At 29.9% G+C, this 17,213-nt stretch overlaps 5 protein-coding genes across 8 annotated transcripts in view; 3 read left to right on the forward strand and 2 right to left on the reverse strand.

Moving 5' to 3' along the window:
* The first annotated feature begins 860 nt into the window (after positions 1 to 860).
* On the forward strand, positions 861 to 6,049 carry LOC117156487 (rho GTPase-activating protein 44). Of its 3 annotated transcripts, XM_033333544.2 has the most exons (10): positions 861 to 1,485; positions 1,834 to 1,987; positions 2,068 to 2,353; positions 2,434 to 2,658; positions 2,783 to 3,080; positions 3,167 to 3,406; positions 3,501 to 4,294; positions 4,366 to 4,538; positions 4,794 to 4,841; positions 4,926 to 6,049. In XM_033333544.2, the coding sequence occupies exons 1-10, from the start codon at positions 1,433 to 1,435 to the stop codon at positions 5,217 to 5,219; spliced, it is 2,565 nt and encodes an 854-aa protein (XP_033189435.2). In that variant the 5' UTR covers positions 861 to 1,432; the 3' UTR covers positions 5,220 to 6,049. The 3 variants fall into 3 exon arrangements, with proteins under 3 accessions (XP_033189435.2, XP_033189434.2, XP_076473817.1); XM_033333543.2 differs by having other exon boundaries at positions 4,794 to 6,049; XM_076617702.1 differs by lacking the exon at positions 4,794 to 4,841 and having other exon boundaries at positions 4,842 to 6,049.
* Positions 6,050 to 7,101: 1,052 nt separating this feature from the next.
* Positions 7,102 to 8,004, reverse strand: LOC117156489 (acyl-CoA-binding domain-containing protein 6). The gene has a single exon (XM_033333548.2). The coding sequence runs from the start codon at positions 7,866 to 7,868 to the stop codon at positions 7,185 to 7,187; it is 684 nt and encodes a 227-aa protein (XP_033189439.1). The 5' UTR covers positions 7,869 to 8,004; the 3' UTR covers positions 7,102 to 7,184.
* A 172-nt stretch (positions 8,005 to 8,176) lies between these two features.
* LOC117156488 (histone-arginine methyltransferase METTL23) lies at positions 8,177 to 9,633 on the reverse strand. Its single transcript, XM_033333547.2, has 2 exons — positions 9,318 to 9,633; positions 8,177 to 8,905 (listed from the first exon to the last, which is right to left on the reverse strand). The coding sequence occupies exons 1-2, from the start codon at positions 9,480 to 9,482 to the stop codon at positions 8,321 to 8,323; spliced, it is 750 nt and encodes a 249-aa protein (XP_033189438.1). The 5' UTR covers positions 9,483 to 9,633; the 3' UTR covers positions 8,177 to 8,320.
* A 699-nt stretch (positions 9,634 to 10,332) lies between these two features.
* Positions 10,333 to 12,830, forward strand: Sirt7 (sirtuin 7). The gene is made up of 5 exons (XM_033333630.2): positions 10,333 to 10,462; positions 10,552 to 10,689; positions 10,833 to 10,930; positions 11,128 to 11,343; positions 11,451 to 12,830. The coding sequence occupies exons 2-5, from the start codon at positions 10,591 to 10,593 to the stop codon at positions 12,607 to 12,609; spliced, it is 1,572 nt and encodes a 523-aa protein (XP_033189521.1). The 5' UTR covers positions 10,333 to 10,462; positions 10,552 to 10,590; the 3' UTR covers positions 12,610 to 12,830.
* A 3,412-nt stretch (positions 12,831 to 16,242) lies between these two features.
* ckn (CRK like proto-oncogene, adaptor protein) overlaps positions 16,243 to 17,213 on the forward strand; it is a 53,544-nt gene continuing 52,573 nt past the window's right edge. The window contains exon 1 of one of the 2 annotated variants that reach the window (XM_033333904.2): positions 16,243 to 16,694. Coding sequence is in view for 1 of the 2 variants with exons in the window: in XM_033333902.2 (XP_033189793.1) it covers positions 16,679 to 16,694 (16 nt within the window). In the remaining variant the exon portion in view is untranslated. The remainder of the gene's footprint in view (positions 16,695 to 17,213) is intronic. The other variant, XM_033333902.2, reaches the window with a different exon arrangement.

The raw sequence follows: 17,213 nt of genomic DNA on the forward strand, positions 1-17,213 counted from the left end.
ATATACAATTTTGCTAATATTTATTTTATTTCAATATCATTGATTCGAACATGTATAAAAACTTTTTACGAAAAAGGTTTTGTATTAAAATGTAATTTATACAAACAAGTTTGAAAATATACATATATATTTATTTCTTATATTTTGCAGAGATCATAAAAGTATTCATTGATAAATCCTGATATTCAGTGGGATCATATTTAATATTTATTCTATGGTTAAGATAATTATTCATGCTGCATACTAAGTTTTTACTAAATATATGTTTGCAATAAATATCTTGTAACTAAATAAGTTATAAATTTAAGCAATATTTTATTTTATTTTCTCCATCTACATATTATGGTTTTTGGATAAAATCATTGCTTGTTTTACACCTTAAGCTTACAAATAAACCTTCAACTTAAAACTTGAAATATATATTCTTAAAACCTAGCTAGGTAATCTATGGTAACAGAATTTCTTTCATAAATTTGAATAATATAATCATGATAGTCGTATCTCATTACAGCGCTAATAAAATTTCAAATTGTTTTATATAAAATGCACAGAATGCATACAATATAAAAAAAGTAATAAAATAATATCGTTATAATTTTTAATAGGTAGAACGAAATTCTACTTTAGTTTTATTGCTTTTGTTGTATGCATAAAAATATAAATTTGCATAAAAATCCGCAATTTATATATGTAATAGACACAATAAATAGATAAAATTATTTTATAATAAATATTGAAATACTTTCGTGAGTTACTATAGGTCACATCGTTACAATTACTTAACGCGTTTCGCGAATTTTATATTTCAAATTTCGCGCGATTGAAACGATTTCTCGTTCTAAACGAAATCTGAATCACAGTGAGAAACAAGAATGGCTGACCAAGAACAGTAAAAAGTTGTTGGTTGTCCCGTTATCGAATCTTTTGATAGAAATTTAATGCCTGTTTAAAAAGGAAAGCAAAATTGACACGTAATCCAAGTTTTGTCAAATAATGAACAACGTGAAAATCTTTGCTCGGTTTCGCGGTTTCATTAAACAACCAATGGTGAACAAGGAAATAAAATGCCGCGATTAAAATTTCTATGATTTTGACACGTTTACAAAATTTAAGATCCAAGAAGTGAATCTTGAAACTTTTTTGAGAGTGGAAACTCGTCGATATTGTGGAAGGATATATCGATCGGGACATTCTATTTGTTCATAGAGGGTGTGGGATCATTATACAAACATTATGACGAATTGCTGCCTTTCGAGTGATACGAAGGATTCTCTCTATTTTTTTTATCGTCCGCATTTCTTTTATGTCCTCTAATTATACTAAACATGTGTGCCCGTGAACGTCGTTACAGTTAACAAGTGATAAGTGATCATAATTTAGTAGATTATCGTGTAATTTTATTTATATAATAAGCGTTAGGTGTTTATCAATCATGAAGAAACAATTCTTCAGAGTTAAACAGCTTGCTGATCAAACATTTTCTAGGTAATTGTGATTTAATTTCATTTAAAAGTCTACGAAAATTTTGCTTTTTCTAAATGTTACGATTGGTAGATAAAATATTAAACATTTTTAAATAAAGCATATAATAATATAATATTTTGATATATCTATCATAATAAAAGATAAGAATCTCTGTTTTTCTGTATAATTTTTAAACAATATAACTTTGAGCAATGTCAAAACACCATAACATTCGATAGAAGCAGACATGATATACCAAAATAGCTTATGAATCAGACTATCTCAAAATGGATTGACTTTAAAGACCGTTATGTTAATTTGAATTTGTCAATCTTCAAAAATTAACGAACTAAATATTTGTTTTTATAGAGCTGGCAAAACAGAAGTGCTTACAGATGATTTACAAGCTGCAGATAAACATGTAGATCAAATCAGAATGGCTCTCATTGGATTAAACAAAAGACTTGGTAATCCACCAAATCAGGCTATGACACAAGATGTTGCACTGAAGGAAAAGCGTTTGGTAATACATGATGATGAAATTTATGTTTAAATTTTGATGATAGCTTCTTTTTACGTTTTTAAAAATATATATCTTTTCAGAAAAAGTGTCCAGAATATATATTAGGTCAAACAATGTTGGAGAATGCTCCTGAAGATGGTCTCATGGGTTTTACTTTGTCAGAGTGTGGACGTGCACAGATGTATTTAGCAAATGAGGCAATTGAACATGAAGCAAAAGTTGAACAATATGTTGCAATGCCTCTTCAACATATTTTAGATACTGATGTACCAAACATAATAAAACATAAAAGAAATTTAGCCCGATTAACTTTAGATATGGATAGTGTGAGGACAAGATATCAACAAGCCAGTAAACATAGTGCTAGTAAGAAGAAATTTTAATCTGATCTTTAAATTGTATTACAAGAATTATGTTTATATTTTGAAATTAATATTGTGCAATAGGTGCAGGTGCAACAAAGGTAGATAACTTAAGAGAAGAATTGGAAGAAGCAGAAACTAAAGTTGAGCAATGTAGAGATCAACTAGCTGCAGAAATGTTTCAACTTATGTCACGTGAAACTGAATTAGCACATACTATTATACAATATGTAAAACTTCAAAGAGCTTATCATGAAAGTGCGCTACATTGCCTCGAAGACCTTATTCCTGGATTAGAAAGCTATATTAGTATGTATTTAATCGTATTTATGAAACAAAAACATTTGGCGTGTTTGACGAATTTTATCATGTAATACTTCCAAGACTTACCAAAAAATTTCATTTAATATGTAACCCTGTTTCATAATTGTAGATGATAACGAAATGAAACCAGTTTATGGTTATCCTTTGGAAGAACATCTCAGAGTAACTAACAGAAAAATTGCATTACCCGTTCAATTGTGTGTATCTGCGTTGCTAAGATTAGGTATGGAAGAAGAGGGCCTTTTTAGAATAGCTGGCGCTGCGTCAAAATCACGTCGAATTAAATTGAGTTTAGATGCATGCTGCCTTACATTACCAACTGCTCTTGAGTATAAAGATCCACATGTCATTGCTGGTGCATTAAAATCTTATCTTCGAGAACTACCTGAACCTCTCCTAACTTACAAGTAAATATAAAAATAATATTTACTATCCATAATGATGACAAAGAAAATTATAACATTATATTCGTTATTTTTATCTTATTTCAAAGGTTGTATCCTGAATGGATGGCAGCTGCAAAAATAACTCAGAATGAAACAAGATTAAGGGCTCTATGGGAGGTGTTACATAAGTTACCAGCTGTAAATTTAGAAAATCTGCGGTTCCTAATCAAATTTCTAGCTGTTCTCACTAAAAACCAAGATGTGAACAAAATGTCGCCACAAAATATTGCAATTGTAATCGCGCCCAATTTAATATGGAGTCCACAAGAGGATGCAAATACAATGGTGTAAGAATATTATCCATTTACATTATTTGTATCATTGATCATCATAGAAAAAGTTATATGATAATCTCTACTAATGTAATATTTATTATTTCAGAATGAACATGAGTACAGCTAATAACTCTAGTCTTATAGTTGATCAGTTGATCACGTATGCAGATTGGTTTTTTCCTGGTGAAATAGATTTTGATCGCGATTTAGATGTTGGTATTATAATTGGTTCGGAAAATCAAACTACGAGTATGCGTCGTTGCATTTCTAACAGTAGTCTTAGTGATCATGGAGAAAGTCCTCCACAAGGCAGTCCTAAACCAGCAGCTCGTAGGAAAAACAAACCAGCTCCAACACCACCAAGTATCACTACTCCAGATAAACATGATAAGAAACCTGATGATAAACCACCACCCACACCTGATAAACCACCTAGACCTTTAACATCAGGGACTCTTAATCGCATAAAAAAACATGAAACAACAAATACCGAATCAATTACAAAACATGACACTAGTACAGATAAGCAGGATGGAAGCACAGAAACAGAAACTAAACAACAAAATACTGAAGCAAATGCACTTATTGATTCTTCGTTAGTTAATTGTCCAGAACGCGTTGACGAGGTACAGGAAGATTTACATAATGCAAACATAGAAACTGAAAAGATTAATCAAGAAACTCAAAAGGCTGAAAAGAAATTAAATGTTCCTATTGCTCTTGAAAGGAACACTATGGAAAATATATCGTGCAATAAGTCTCTTATGGAACTTGAAAATTCAGAAAATTCTACACAAAAATTAAAGGTAATACCAATCGAAAGACCGCCTCCCACTACATTAGAAAGACGTAGACCAGTAGCTGCCCCAAGAAGTATAACCAACATAGTACATAATGCGGGTAAATGTTTTTATAATTTTTTTATCAAGAAGCATAATACGAAATGTTTAATATGTGTCTTAATCTTAAAGAAGAAACGGTTGAATTACGTAAGAAGGCGGACAATAATCCTGTATGTACAAGCACACTTGATAGAAGTAGTAAACCGGCGATTCCAGAACGACCAGCCGGATTAATACGACCTTCGAGCCTTATTAAACAACAACCACGGCACAGTAACGAAAACTTAGACAGCGAAGCAGGAGTGAGTATTAAGGGTTTCTAAACGTCACGTTTAGTCCCAGTATATGTAAGATAATTCTTTAAAATAAATGTAGTTACTGCCAATGGACTCAACAAATATCACTGCCTGGATATTGCAATTTTGAAATACAATAACGTAAGCTATAAATAAAGATGAAGAATAAACGTGTTAATAGCTATTTTCATGAAAAAATGTCGAATCGCATAATAATTTTTCAGAGCTATTAATATCTTTTTCCTTTTTAATAACCTATAGCCTTTAACTTTGGAAAGAGCTCATGTATATTCAGTGGACAAACAACAGGTCAGTATAATACAAGTGCGTGGCAGTGGCAATGTGTTCTGCACCTCGGGCAACAACAATGGCAACGCGGCTTCGAACTTACAGAGGAGCCCCAGTGTAGGTAGTCGACCTTCGTCTATGTCCTTGTACGGCGAACGACCGGAAAAACCAGCCAAATTGAACGCTCCGGAACAAACGAAAGCCCACGTGCGAACCAGATCAGAAGGGAATATTATCGATGTGCAAACTCAGACTGAGACGGTGGTAGTTGTTAAATCACCGCAACAACCTGTTCCAGCTTCTCCAAGATTTCATCAAAGACCTCCGCGACCTCAACCGCCACCACCACCTCCACCCACCGCGCGTGTTAAATCGGAACACGAAAGTACTAATCTCTAGAATCAACTGTATAAAAAGTGATTATTACATTTATAAGAGAACTTTATAGAAATTAATATTTTTAAAAAATGAAGGCTATATTTCTCATAAAATAATATGGAACTGTAGGAAACTCTTAACAGGATAATGTAAATTTTCCTATTTTTGATGTTAAATAATGAACGTTCCAATTTCGATAATTACATTGAAATTGATAGCACACTTAGATAAAATTTCATTTTAACTTTTTGAAATTATGCAGAAGGTGAAAAAATATGTTTTCTTCTGTATTTTAAAATTAAACATTTTTAAGTTTTTATAGTTATATACTAAAGATAATTAAAAAAGTTATACATCTTATTTTCATATTTAACTCTAATATTTTTGCAACTTATCGACTTTTATACTTGTTATCAGAATAATGAAAACATAAATGTATAAAAAGACGTGGCATTTAATGTCTCTAGATTGACATACCTTTTAAGCACACAACTTTCAGTATGGTTATTATGTAATACAAAATGGTATATATTTGGCATTAATTATAACACATTTGTATGTTATTTATTTATACTTGCAGAGTATATGCTAGATTGTGATGCATTTAATAAGGTGATTACTTATAAAAAAAACACAGAAAAGGGATGAATTTTTCGAATTAGCTTTAAGTTGTTGCAAAGAATTTTGGATGAACTAATATCAATTGACTTTAATGTAAATAAATAGGCATCCTTTGCGTGTATTTGTTTTACAAAATAACAATACTGTGATAATATAGAGTTTATAATATTGCCAAAAATTCTAAAATTTTCAGTTATTTAGCTCAAATAAAAAAGTGTTTAATAACATTATCTAATTATTCAAAATTTATTTTATTGTATTACAAAATTGTTTTATTTTTGTTTAATAATGGAATACTTATTTTGTGATTTATAAAAATGTTACAATATATTAACAAATTGTACCTTCTGAAAATGGAGTATTTTTTAAATGTAAAGGAAAATATATGTATTGATAAACATATTGTATATAACACGTAATAATTTCATATATAAAAAATTCTTTTTGTTTTTACAAGTATGCAATAATAAAAAACAAATCTAATTTTATATTTGTTTTTTTATATGAAATCACCTGCATGTTGAAAATACGATTTAGCGAACTCTCTTTAAGCAACATTATTAAGGAAAATGTTATAAATTTGTTTGATTATTTCTCACTTCAATAATTCACATTTGTAACTGATTGTTTGATGATATAGATATAAAATTTCAATATATTTTATTAAAAAACTTGATAGAATTGATAAAATTTTTAGTTGCTGAAAACAATATTTAAATACATCATAAACATACTTTTATCCATTCCATCAAATAATCAGGATTTATATTAGATGAAATTTACATATTAAACATTGTTATATTGGTTAAGTAAAAAAAAAAACAAAAAATGGCAGAATATTTTATACATTTTTTTAAACTTCTTGGTTTCTACATTCTTTTTTTGTAGTAATATGTATACTTGACTGATATATTAATTATAATAAGGATACAACTAATGCAACAACATTTACATCTTATTTGAAATAATGATTTTAAGTATGTAATTTCTTGAATATCTTTTATTGTTATAAGTTATACATTTTTTCTTCATTACCTAATTTAAAAATATTTGTAAAGTGAGTACATTAGTCTCTGTGTACTCGATTAATGTTAAAATACTATTTATATTTTGTGCCTAAAAATGTACTACTATGTAAAAACATTTTAACATTGTCTCTGATAAATTATACATTTACCTAAGAAATGCTTAGGCTGTGAATATAGTTAAAAATGCTAATGGAAGATTTATTTGTATATAAATAAAGAGTTTCTAAAAACAATTAAACTATAATATAAAATACTATGAGAAAATCATTAATTCAATTTATTAATATTCATCGTTAAATTTAATTATTACATGATGATTACATATATTAATATTTAATCACAATATATGTTTTAAATGTTCATCAGCAATGTCTTTGGGTGTCATACCATTATTATCTTTTATGGATTCAGCTCCAATAGACAGTAAATACTTTACAACATCAAGATGCCCACATGAAGCTGCATAATGCAATGGTGTTTGCCCATCTTCATCTTGTGAATCTACATTTGCTCCTTTTTTAATTAATTGTTCTATAATTCTCAAATGACCTCGATCTGCGGCCCAATGTATAGGTAACAGACCTTCTGAATCTGTTAAATTTGCATGTTTTGGTTCTTTGTTTAGTAGTTCTTGTACTTTTTCATCATGTCCTTCTTTCACCCAATCCAAAAAAGTTTTGTCCGTATCACTTATTTCATCTTCCATATTTATTAATCGACTAATAGCAACCCAGTTATTAGATTCAGATTGCGCATCTTGTTCCCAGTTTGGATTAAGTTTAGATAGTTCAAGTACATAATTATTCATAGCATCATCACAACTCATATCATTAAGACTTTTCCATGCGTCCCATTTCTGTCTTGCTTGCATTTGATACCAATTGGGTTTTGAAATATTACATGGTCCAATTGTAGCCTGCTTATATAAAGCATAGAATTTTAAGAGTTCTGTGGAATTTAATTCCGATGCCAGTGACTGTAAGTAGATTGTTGCTTTATTGAACGTTTTTTCAAGATTCATTTTGATGTTGTTTATATTATTTACTTTAATAAACTATGATCAAAGGCTTGGTTAATAATAGGATTTATATTAATTGTGATTATTTTTTTATTGTCAGTATTTTGTGTATATTCACTGTGCATATACTTTCATTGGCGATATGTATCAGCATTTAATATGTGTGGCTCTACAAACTCTTTAACAGGGTCTTCGTGCAAATATTGAAGACCTTTAGTAATAGATAATTTTCCATCATCCAAAACATGATCTTTCTTAAGCACAGAGGTTACTACTACTTTATCATAAAATTCTACAAATCCATAACCTGTGCTTATACCATATTTGTCAAATATAACTTTTGCAGTTCTCACACTACCAAATTTTGAGAAGTATCCTTCAAGCTGGGAGTGAGAAACAGTCCATGGAATATTACGTATAGAAATTAAATATCTTGGAATCATGGCAAAAGACACTTAAGCTGCACGCTGTATACTTAATAAGTGAATTGTATGATCTTGCATTAATTCATGTATGTTTATATCAGAATCTGTTCCGAGTCCAGCCAATGATATATGAGTGCAGGTAAGATTCCATTTATTTAATAGATGTTCTATAGACCAATCTGCACTTCTTTCATGATAGGTACACAAGAATTTTGCATTTGGATTTCTTTCTAATAAAAATGCTACTGTAACAACTATATCTTCGAATAACGCTGGTTCATAAAAACAATCAGAACCAAGAATTAAATCTAATGGCCCAATTGAAAATAAACTAGACAAAAATAGACCCCATGTAATGCCAACAATTTGAACTTTAGATAAGATACCATTTAATTCGCAACTTCTTCTTATATGCTGCAGACTTCTAGGAAAACTAGCAGAATCACTTAAAGTTACAATAGCACCACATTTACTAGCTAAAATTCCAGGAAGAGCTGTACCTGAACCAAGTTCTAAAACTCTCTTTCCAATAAGTTCTTCTTTATGTTCCCAAAGAAACCAAGCTAACACAGGTGCAGAAGGCCATGTATAAAAACTATAATTAGCTTGAAGTAACTGTAACAAAAAATAAGTTGACAATAATACATGAGGTAAAAAATACTTAAATAAGATCATAAATTTTAACCTACTCACAATATACTTTAAAGAATCAAATTATCTTTTAAAACTTATTAATATTTAATGTTTTATGATTAATTAAAATATGAATTCAAATATTAAACGCTTTATCTACGTTACTCCATTTAAAAAAAAAAGAATTACTAACACAATTATTTTACAAACAATAATATTGGGTTGGCAACTAAGTGATTGCGGATTTTATCATTGGGTGGTATTGACAAAATACGCAATCACTTAGTTGCCAACCCAATATACAAAAAAATACATAACCAAAAAGAGTACATGTGATATACATACAATAAAAAAATGAATCAATAATGTATTAGTTACTGAAAAATTGTAGTACCTCGAGGATATAAATCTCTAAACTTTCGTTGCACTGTATGTTGTCCTGAGTCTTACGAGAAGTAAACAAAAATTTTTTCACTTGCTCAGAGACGATTCCATCGGACATTAGGCTGTGCGTAGGTGGACTGGTATCGCGTGAAATACTTTCTTCTAAACCTGGCATGACTAATTATCAAACCGTTTCCACTAGTACCTATTCATTCTGACTGTAATTATTTAGTTGCAAATAGAAATCATAAACTTCGAATTTTCTTTGTCAACAAATAAAATCAAAGTCGAAAATATAATCGCTATTTTGTCCAGAGTTGTCGATTCACACCACAATAGAAAATACAAACGTGTAGATAATATTTAAATTTTCAAATGGCGGGAACAAGTTTCGAAAGAATTTCAATTGTATATTTAGTAACCTTCTTGTTATCGCTAATACAAATTATTTTTACTATTGCCAAATTTTACTCGTTTTTTCTTTGTATGAAACTTAAAAAAAAATGTTTGGATTTATATAATGCTATAAATGTATATGAATAGTTTACATGGATAACATACATCTATATGTAATTCAAAAATCTAGAAAAAGTTAATATTCCTTAACGACACTATTAATTGTTTATGGGATTAAATGTAAGATGTATTAATTAAATGTTAAATTGTAAAATAAGTATTCAGCAATATCAAATTTTGTTATGTATAATTTTTGCTTTAATATTGTTAAATATATGCATCCGTGATTTCATTGATTACATTGATTCTATTAATATTAAGTTTAGGAATATTTTCGTACAGAATGTCATATAGAATAGTCGCCTTCTACGTACAGAATTTCTTGGCAAAATAAATGACAAATTTTGTGTTATATAAATTAATTTAAGTCTACAAATTTATGTTAAAAAACATGTTACTTTTTTTGTTAGCAATAAAACTGGTTACAATGGTTTATGTATATTCGACAAAATTGGAGTATTCGTAATGTAGGATGTATTTTTGCCATTTTAATATTGTCATTCTATGTCATGAAGTATTCATAGTTTAAAACGATAACATTTATAACTTTGTCATAGTTATAAATTTAATTGTAAAAGATTGTAATATGCACATGTACATCTTCACAACGTATTTTTAATCATATTTTAAGTGAAAAATGTACGTTATTAATAACGATAATAGATAATATATTACTGATATACTAGAAATATTAATTTTAAGCGATCATGACATTTCTATCATTTTAGATACTTGATACAGTGCCGTGCTGGTCGTTTTGATTAAAGATGGAGGAGACTGGTAATGAGAAGTTTCTGTCAAGGAGGCGTTCCGCAGCTCTTAAAGCTTTCAAAGTTAAAGACGAACGAGTAGCAACTTTTAAAAAGGTACGTGCATAATTTTTAATACTACTTATTCTATTATAGTTAGTTAGTCGTAAATTTTATCCAAAATTTCAATGTATCTCCCGGCATTGTTTTCGATACATCGTAAACAACAATGGGAATGTTACATTTTTACGTCTTTTTAGGTAGCTGCGATTTTGCAAAAATCTGAAAGAGACAGAACTGCAGAAGAAACAGGGATACTCGTATCTTGTAGTGATGTAGTAAAAGAGGTTAATTTAAGGTATAGCCATTTTGGAAATCATTGATTGTACACTGTGAACATGTCAAATTATTTTGTTATTGCTAACATAATATGGAAAATTGTCATAATATATGAATCTTCTTATCGTTTTTATGAACAAATAAATATTTAAAAAATGTAGTTTAGTAATAAATATGCTGACAATTATGTTAACAAAAAATTTACCAATTTCTTAGACAAGAGAAAAGACATAGAGTAAAAGCAAGGCTTGAAGAGGTAGAAGATGCACCAGAAATTTTAGAAGAAAAGTGTATGAGGTTGGCTGCAGCTATCAGCAGAGCGACATCGCTTGCTGTTTATACTGGTGCTGGTATTAGTACAGCTGCTTCTATCCCTGATTATAGAGGAACAAATGGTGTTTGGACTCGTTTACAACAAGGAAAAGATATCGGGTAATGTTAAAACTAATCAAATAGTGTTAAAGGATAATTAATCAGATTTAGCTTTCTTTTACTATTTATATTACTAGGTATTTTGATTAATTTATTATATATTTCAGAAATCATGATCTTAGCCAAGCAGAACCAACGTTGACACATATGGCTCTTTATGCCTTATATAAAGCAAGGGTTTTAAAACATGTAGTTTCTCAAAATTGTGATGGACTTCATTTGCGTAGTGGAATACCTCGTACACTTCTATCTGAAGTTCATGGCAATATGTATGTAGAAGTTTGTAGAATGTGTAAACCATATAGAGAATATTGGAGACTATTCGATGTTACTGAAAAAACTGCTCGATATTCTCATGGTACTGGAAGATTATGCCATAGATGTAACTCTGGTTTGCAAGATTCCATTGTTCATTTTGGTGAAAGAGGCAATCTTCCTTGGCCAATTAATTGGAATGGTGCAACAAGAGCAGCAAAACAAGCAGATGTTATATTGTGTTTAGGTTCTAGCTTAAAAGTTCTGAAGAAATACCCATGGTTGTGGCAGATGGATAGGCCGATACACAAACGTCCGTCACTGTACATTGTAAATTTACAATGGACGCCGAAGGACGAAAACGCAGTTTTGAAAATAAATGGAAAATGCGACGAAGTTATGAAAAGAATTATGGCTCATCTTGGGTTGGAAATACCACAGTATAATCGTGCCAAGGATCCTATTTTTTTCCACGCTGTACGACTTAGAAATAATGAACAGCACACAACAAGTCAACCTTGTTTGGAAGAGCCATCCAATATTGTTCATAAGGAACTAAATCAAATTAATGACAATTTTCACGAAGATGTTTCATCCGAAACCAAAGAGGAAGAATGTGTTTCATCCAAAAGAGTAACCGAATCAATGTCTGCTTATTCAGCTCCATTTTTTACTGCATTACCATTTTTGTCCATGGGCTTACCATTTCCACCAATGTATATGTGCCCTCAACTAACACCATTTTTTTATTATCCATTCATGCAAGTACCGGATATGACCTCAGACGTGCCAAAACCTAAACCTACGTGTATTTTCTGCATGGAAAACGAAGGCTCTCTTACTTGCCTTTATTACCAACGAGACGCAGATAATTCTAATTTAATAGGACCTGAAAGTAAGCAGATAAAAGATACAAAAACATTGGTAATCCATTCAGATCCTCCAATAGCTGCTAAAAATCCTGGGTGGTTTGGTAAAGGATATCGCAAAGGCATGAAAAAGAAACGGTAGCATTTACTCTTTCTCATATACGACCTTTCTTTCATTTCTGTTATAATACGTATATGATATATGATATATGATATGATAATGTATGTAAATGTTTGATTTCTCCATATCATGATGAGATCTGTATACACAATTTAGATATGCGTAGGAAATTAATTCCAGTACCCAAAATTTTAGCAATTAATTAAATTAAAGTATTTAAAATTAAAAAACTTAAATCTCCATACTCTGAAGTATTCTATTATTCCTGTTTAGTAGTTGTGTGATTATTTAATTTTAAAGTTTCAGTTACAGAATGAAACAATTAATACATATTTAAGAACATCTACAAATATCTAACTTGAAAATTGTTAATTTCATTGTCAAGTGCTTATTATGAAATTTGCTCGATTTAATGTTTTTACTATTGTACAGGCTAATTGTATTGTGATTTTTAGTTGTAAGATTCGTAAAGTGTTATGCAAATCATCAAAAGTTATAGTGACCAAAGTGATATATCTTTTATTACAATTTTTTACTTTGTATTTGTACAGTTGAATGTAACATAATTTAAAAAAAAAGAATGTATGCATAAGTAGTATACGTGTAAAGCTTTTTGTATCTTTTTATATTGATTTACCATTCCAGTTTTATGAACTAGGAGTTAGAACAAAATTAATCCTATGAATATTAAAGGACTGTTTGTAATAAGTATCGAAGTATATTAGCTCCTTTTTTTTACTAAACGATGCAATAAACAATACAACATTTTATATAAAAATATAAACATCCATCTTTTATTTATTTATTTATTTTTTTATATAGCCATTTCAAAATGAAGCAGATATAAACGAGGTATATCTGAAATTATTTATTAACTATGAAATCAAACGTAACGCGATATATAAACATGCGCGTGCCTATACACACAGTGCATTTTTTTATATCATTAAAAAGTTTACTATTTTGTATTATACATATAACTATATGGTGATTTTTAATAATACAGACTACATGTAATGTATGAAAAACATAAAATTTTTTAAAAATATGCAATAATATATTTTTTTTAAAATGATGCAGCTATAAAAATAACATTAAATAAGTCACGGTATTTCGGATAAAACAGACTGTTACTTATAAGCTTATTAATTAATTATATACTGATAGACAAATCAATATGTAATAACTATATAGTTCTAAAATTCCTTATCCATTTGATAATTTTTATTGCATGATATTTACCAAGCTCAAATTTAATAATAAAACAAGATATGTATATATTTTATAATGTGATGCGTATATATATAGGTCATGAGACAATATAATCATTACTATTTCTAAGATTAATTATTAATATTATTAAAACGATAATAGACAGAAGAAAATAAAAAATCTTTATAAATAAAAGAGAAGATCATTGAATATTTAAAGTTAACTGCGTTTCACGTTACATTTTTTATCTGTGTGGAACAATATTCGTAAGTAAATTTTTTCATTTTTACTATTAAGTACCTAATTTTTTTTGTAATGTTTTAAGTTTATGATTTTTGATAACGTAGGTTTCGAAAATATTATCTAATAAATTAGAAATAAATAAATACATAGATGTCAATATAAATAAAGATCATATTATATAAAATTAGGAAGAAATCTTTTATATGAAGAATATATTGAAATGGGCGAGAGATATCAAGGGATAAACTTTCGATAGAAATAAACGCAACTTACATGGCGGTGAGTGAACGTTATCGAAGATATGTATATAGTATGATATGTGTAGGTAGAATAAGAGTTACAGCATCAAGGTGAGGTAAAGAAAAGGAAAGGAGATAGAAATGAGAACGAAAGGAATATAAAGAGGGAGAGAAGTATAAGGGCTAATGCTGGCAGAAGGGAAGAGATTAAAAAAGCCTACAGTCTGTTGTCATGGTAACCCCGTACAGCGTCACCCTATTACCAGCTTCGACAGTACTTATTGTAAAGCCTACCGTAGTACTTTACCGATACTACGATAGTGTACGTCGACCGCTCATTGACTTCTTGACTTTGTACAACGGGATCTCGTTGCGAAGCATGTGGTTCCACTCCTTTTACGCTGTTCTTCTAGAAATGACATCGGAATACTTTCCTAGCCAATAAAGAACCATACATAAACGAATAGGAGAAATATCATTTACTAATTTCTTACAGCTTAATTTTAAGTTTTTAGAAATACAAAACATCTTAAATATTTTCTATCTTTTTCATTTTTTGAACCTATCATCTTCTGTATTTTTAATTAAACGTAGCAGTCGAGTATGCTATTTAAATTGGTATAAACAATATTTTTATAGTTAAATTTTTAAATTGCTGAAATGTACAAATTTTACAATTATCATCTTAGGTGAACGAAATTGTTAGGTTTGAAAAAAATACTATAAGACTATACAGAATTAATAATTTTTTATGTTATACATTTATGTTAAATCATCTGTTTCGTTATAATTCGTGAATCAATTAAAAAGAACATGTATAACTCACGTTTACATTGAATTATAACGAAAGAGGAATATACTATTAACATTAAGTAGATGGTAGAATACTTTTGACTTAAATAAGATGCGAGACCAAAACTATTAGTACAATTACTTTCGATTGAGCCAGTATACAAATGTTGGTAATATGGTTATATCATCGCATTATATCTGTGCATGCACGCGCATATGTGCTCATAAACTCAAGTCGATGGTACAAGGTAATTAAGTATAATTAGTTCTATTGTACTGTGTTGTTCTTACATCATCTTTTATGTAGTACAAGAACGTAATTGCTACCTTTCAAACATTTATTTATTTGAAGTCTACATATAAATTATTTATGACATGTATTTTATTCCTTTTTATAAACAAATTTTAGTAACGAAGTTATTGCTATAATTATAATACATATAGGCTTCGAGGATTAAATAAATCAATTTATATATATTCCGAAATTAATATATATGTAAATTTGTATTCTTGCAAATAATTTCTAATATATGATATACATTCAATGCTTACATTCATGTTACTTTCGACTTTAACCATGATTATTTCTTTTTCACGTTCGTATTTCTTCAGATATCTTCTTTTTTTAAAATACTTTATTCATGGAAGGTGTAGAATATATAAATATTGAATACCAAAACAAATATTTAAAAACTATTTATAATTTAATATAGACCCGAGGAAAATAGGAGGGTTAATTAGTAGAAAGTTGAAACGTAAAAGTGTTCTAAAGTTGTTTCAGAAATCGTTATTTAAATTATGCGTTAATTATCGTACTGCATAGGCTTATAAATGTGTATCTTTTGCAGGATTAATATTGTTAATAATGGTAAAAGAATTTTAATTTCAGTTGATTAACTTGCCTTTTGTATGGCTTACATACAAAGCGAATATACTATCCTATATGTCACACTGTAAATCTTTCTATATAACGCTTTACATTTATAGTTTAATGTAACGACATTATATCAACCAGAAATACAGGAAAACAATGTACAGAAAACGCGATAGAATGAATGGATTTAAAAAGCCAACAGTGCGGCTCGGGGACCTAAATCCATACAAGGAGGAGATTTATCATTACCGGTTGGTCGAGCGCTCTGGCGGTGGCATTGGATACTAGAGGACGACAGTGCTACGTGAGAAATCGTGATGGAGTAGTTTATACCCTGTTTGGTCGCCGTTTCTCACCCGCGTTCAAGTACGTTTAAAATTACCACACATTCGGTCAGTGCATCCGTTGGTCGCCGCGTAGAGAGAATCACTCTGATCGCGGTTAACAGTATGTCAGTCATTCTCGAGGCGACTGGTTACTTATTCGCGTTAACGTAACAGGGAAAAGTACGGTGTCGGAGGAGGCAGGTTATCTTCTTTGTTCGAGAAAAGCCTCATCAGTGGGCAATGGCGCGGGAACCTTACGTTCCAGAATCGGTGTGTGCATGGCGTAGGTGATGATCGGTGTTTGTACATGTGGCATGGTGTTTATAGCGAACAGGAAGATTTACATACCTCGCTGGATTGACCACCTCGTCGGTTTTTGGATACGAGCCGTGTCGTGAGCCGCCATGAGGCGCATTAGCGGTAAGCCAAATACGTTCTTAAGCCATCTTAAGCGATATTTTTTCGATACGAATCGACCATCCACGTATAATCTTATAGAAAAGCATTGTTTACGTTTGTTAATCGAGTGGCATCACAAAGAATTCCTCGAAGAAAGGATATGTATATTAGAACGTGATTTTCAACTTCTTTGTAAGGTTGCGCACGCGCTCATTTCGCTGTGTTTGCCAATTATTTCACATTCTCTCTTTGAAATGTACTGATTTTTAAATTTATTATAAATCGAATGTAATATCGGATGAATTTCTATATTTGAATACTGGGAAAGAGTCGAAGTTATTGGAGTGACGTTATGATCTATCGGGTGGATTAACTCAGTGGTCAAACTATACTCACTGCTACATTTTGCATTAAATCGTTAAGCTTTACGTAACTATTTACAATACGTTTAATGTTTCACGCGTTTTCGAGCTACGTATCGTTGTTTGGTTAACGTTGTCCTTTAGAATAAGATATATGTACCAAAGATGGTAAAAGAAA

Source organism: Bombus vancouverensis, chromosome 4 (genome assembly GCF_051014615.1).
Source record: "Bombus vancouverensis nearcticus chromosome 4, iyBomVanc1_principal, whole genome shotgun sequence".
Taxonomy (NCBI): domain Eukaryota; kingdom Metazoa; phylum Arthropoda; class Insecta; order Hymenoptera; family Apidae; genus Bombus; species Bombus vancouverensis.

Bases quoted from the DNA above. Each gene is read 5' to 3' on its own strand.
- LOC117156487 (XM_033333543.2), top strand. From the start codon at position 1,433: ATGAAGAAACAATTCTTCAGAGTTAAACAGCTTGCTGATCAAACATTT. The intron at 3,081-3,166 runs GTAAATATAAAA...CTTATTTCAAAG, and splicing joins GAACCTCTCCTAACTTACAA to GTTGTATCCTGAATGGATGG. The intron at 4,539-4,793 runs GTGAGTATTAAG...AATAACCTATAG, and splicing joins ACTTAGACAGCGAAGCAGGA to CCTTTAACTTTGGAAAGAGC.
- LOC117156488 (XM_033333547.2), bottom strand. From the start codon at position 9,482: ATGCCAGGTTTAGAAGAAAGTATTTCACGCGATACCAGTCCACCTACG. The intron at 8,906-9,317 runs GTACTACAATTT...TTTTTGTTACAG, and splicing joins TAGAGATTTATATCCTCGAG to TTACTTCAAGCTAATTATAG.
- Sirt7 (XM_033333630.2), top strand. From the start codon at position 10,591: ATGGAGGAGACTGGTAATGAGAAGTTTCTGTCAAGGAGGCGTTCCGCA. The intron at 10,690-10,832 runs GTACGTGCATAA...ACGTCTTTTTAG, and splicing joins GAGTAGCAACTTTTAAAAAG to GTAGCTGCGATTTTGCAAAA. The intron at 11,344-11,450 runs GTAATGTTAAAA...TATATATTTCAG, and splicing joins CAACAAGGAAAAGATATCGG to AAATCATGATCTTAGCCAAG.
- LOC117156489 (XM_033333548.2), bottom strand. From the start codon at position 7,868: ATGAATCTTGAAAAAACGTTCAATAAAGCAACAATCTACTTACAGTCA.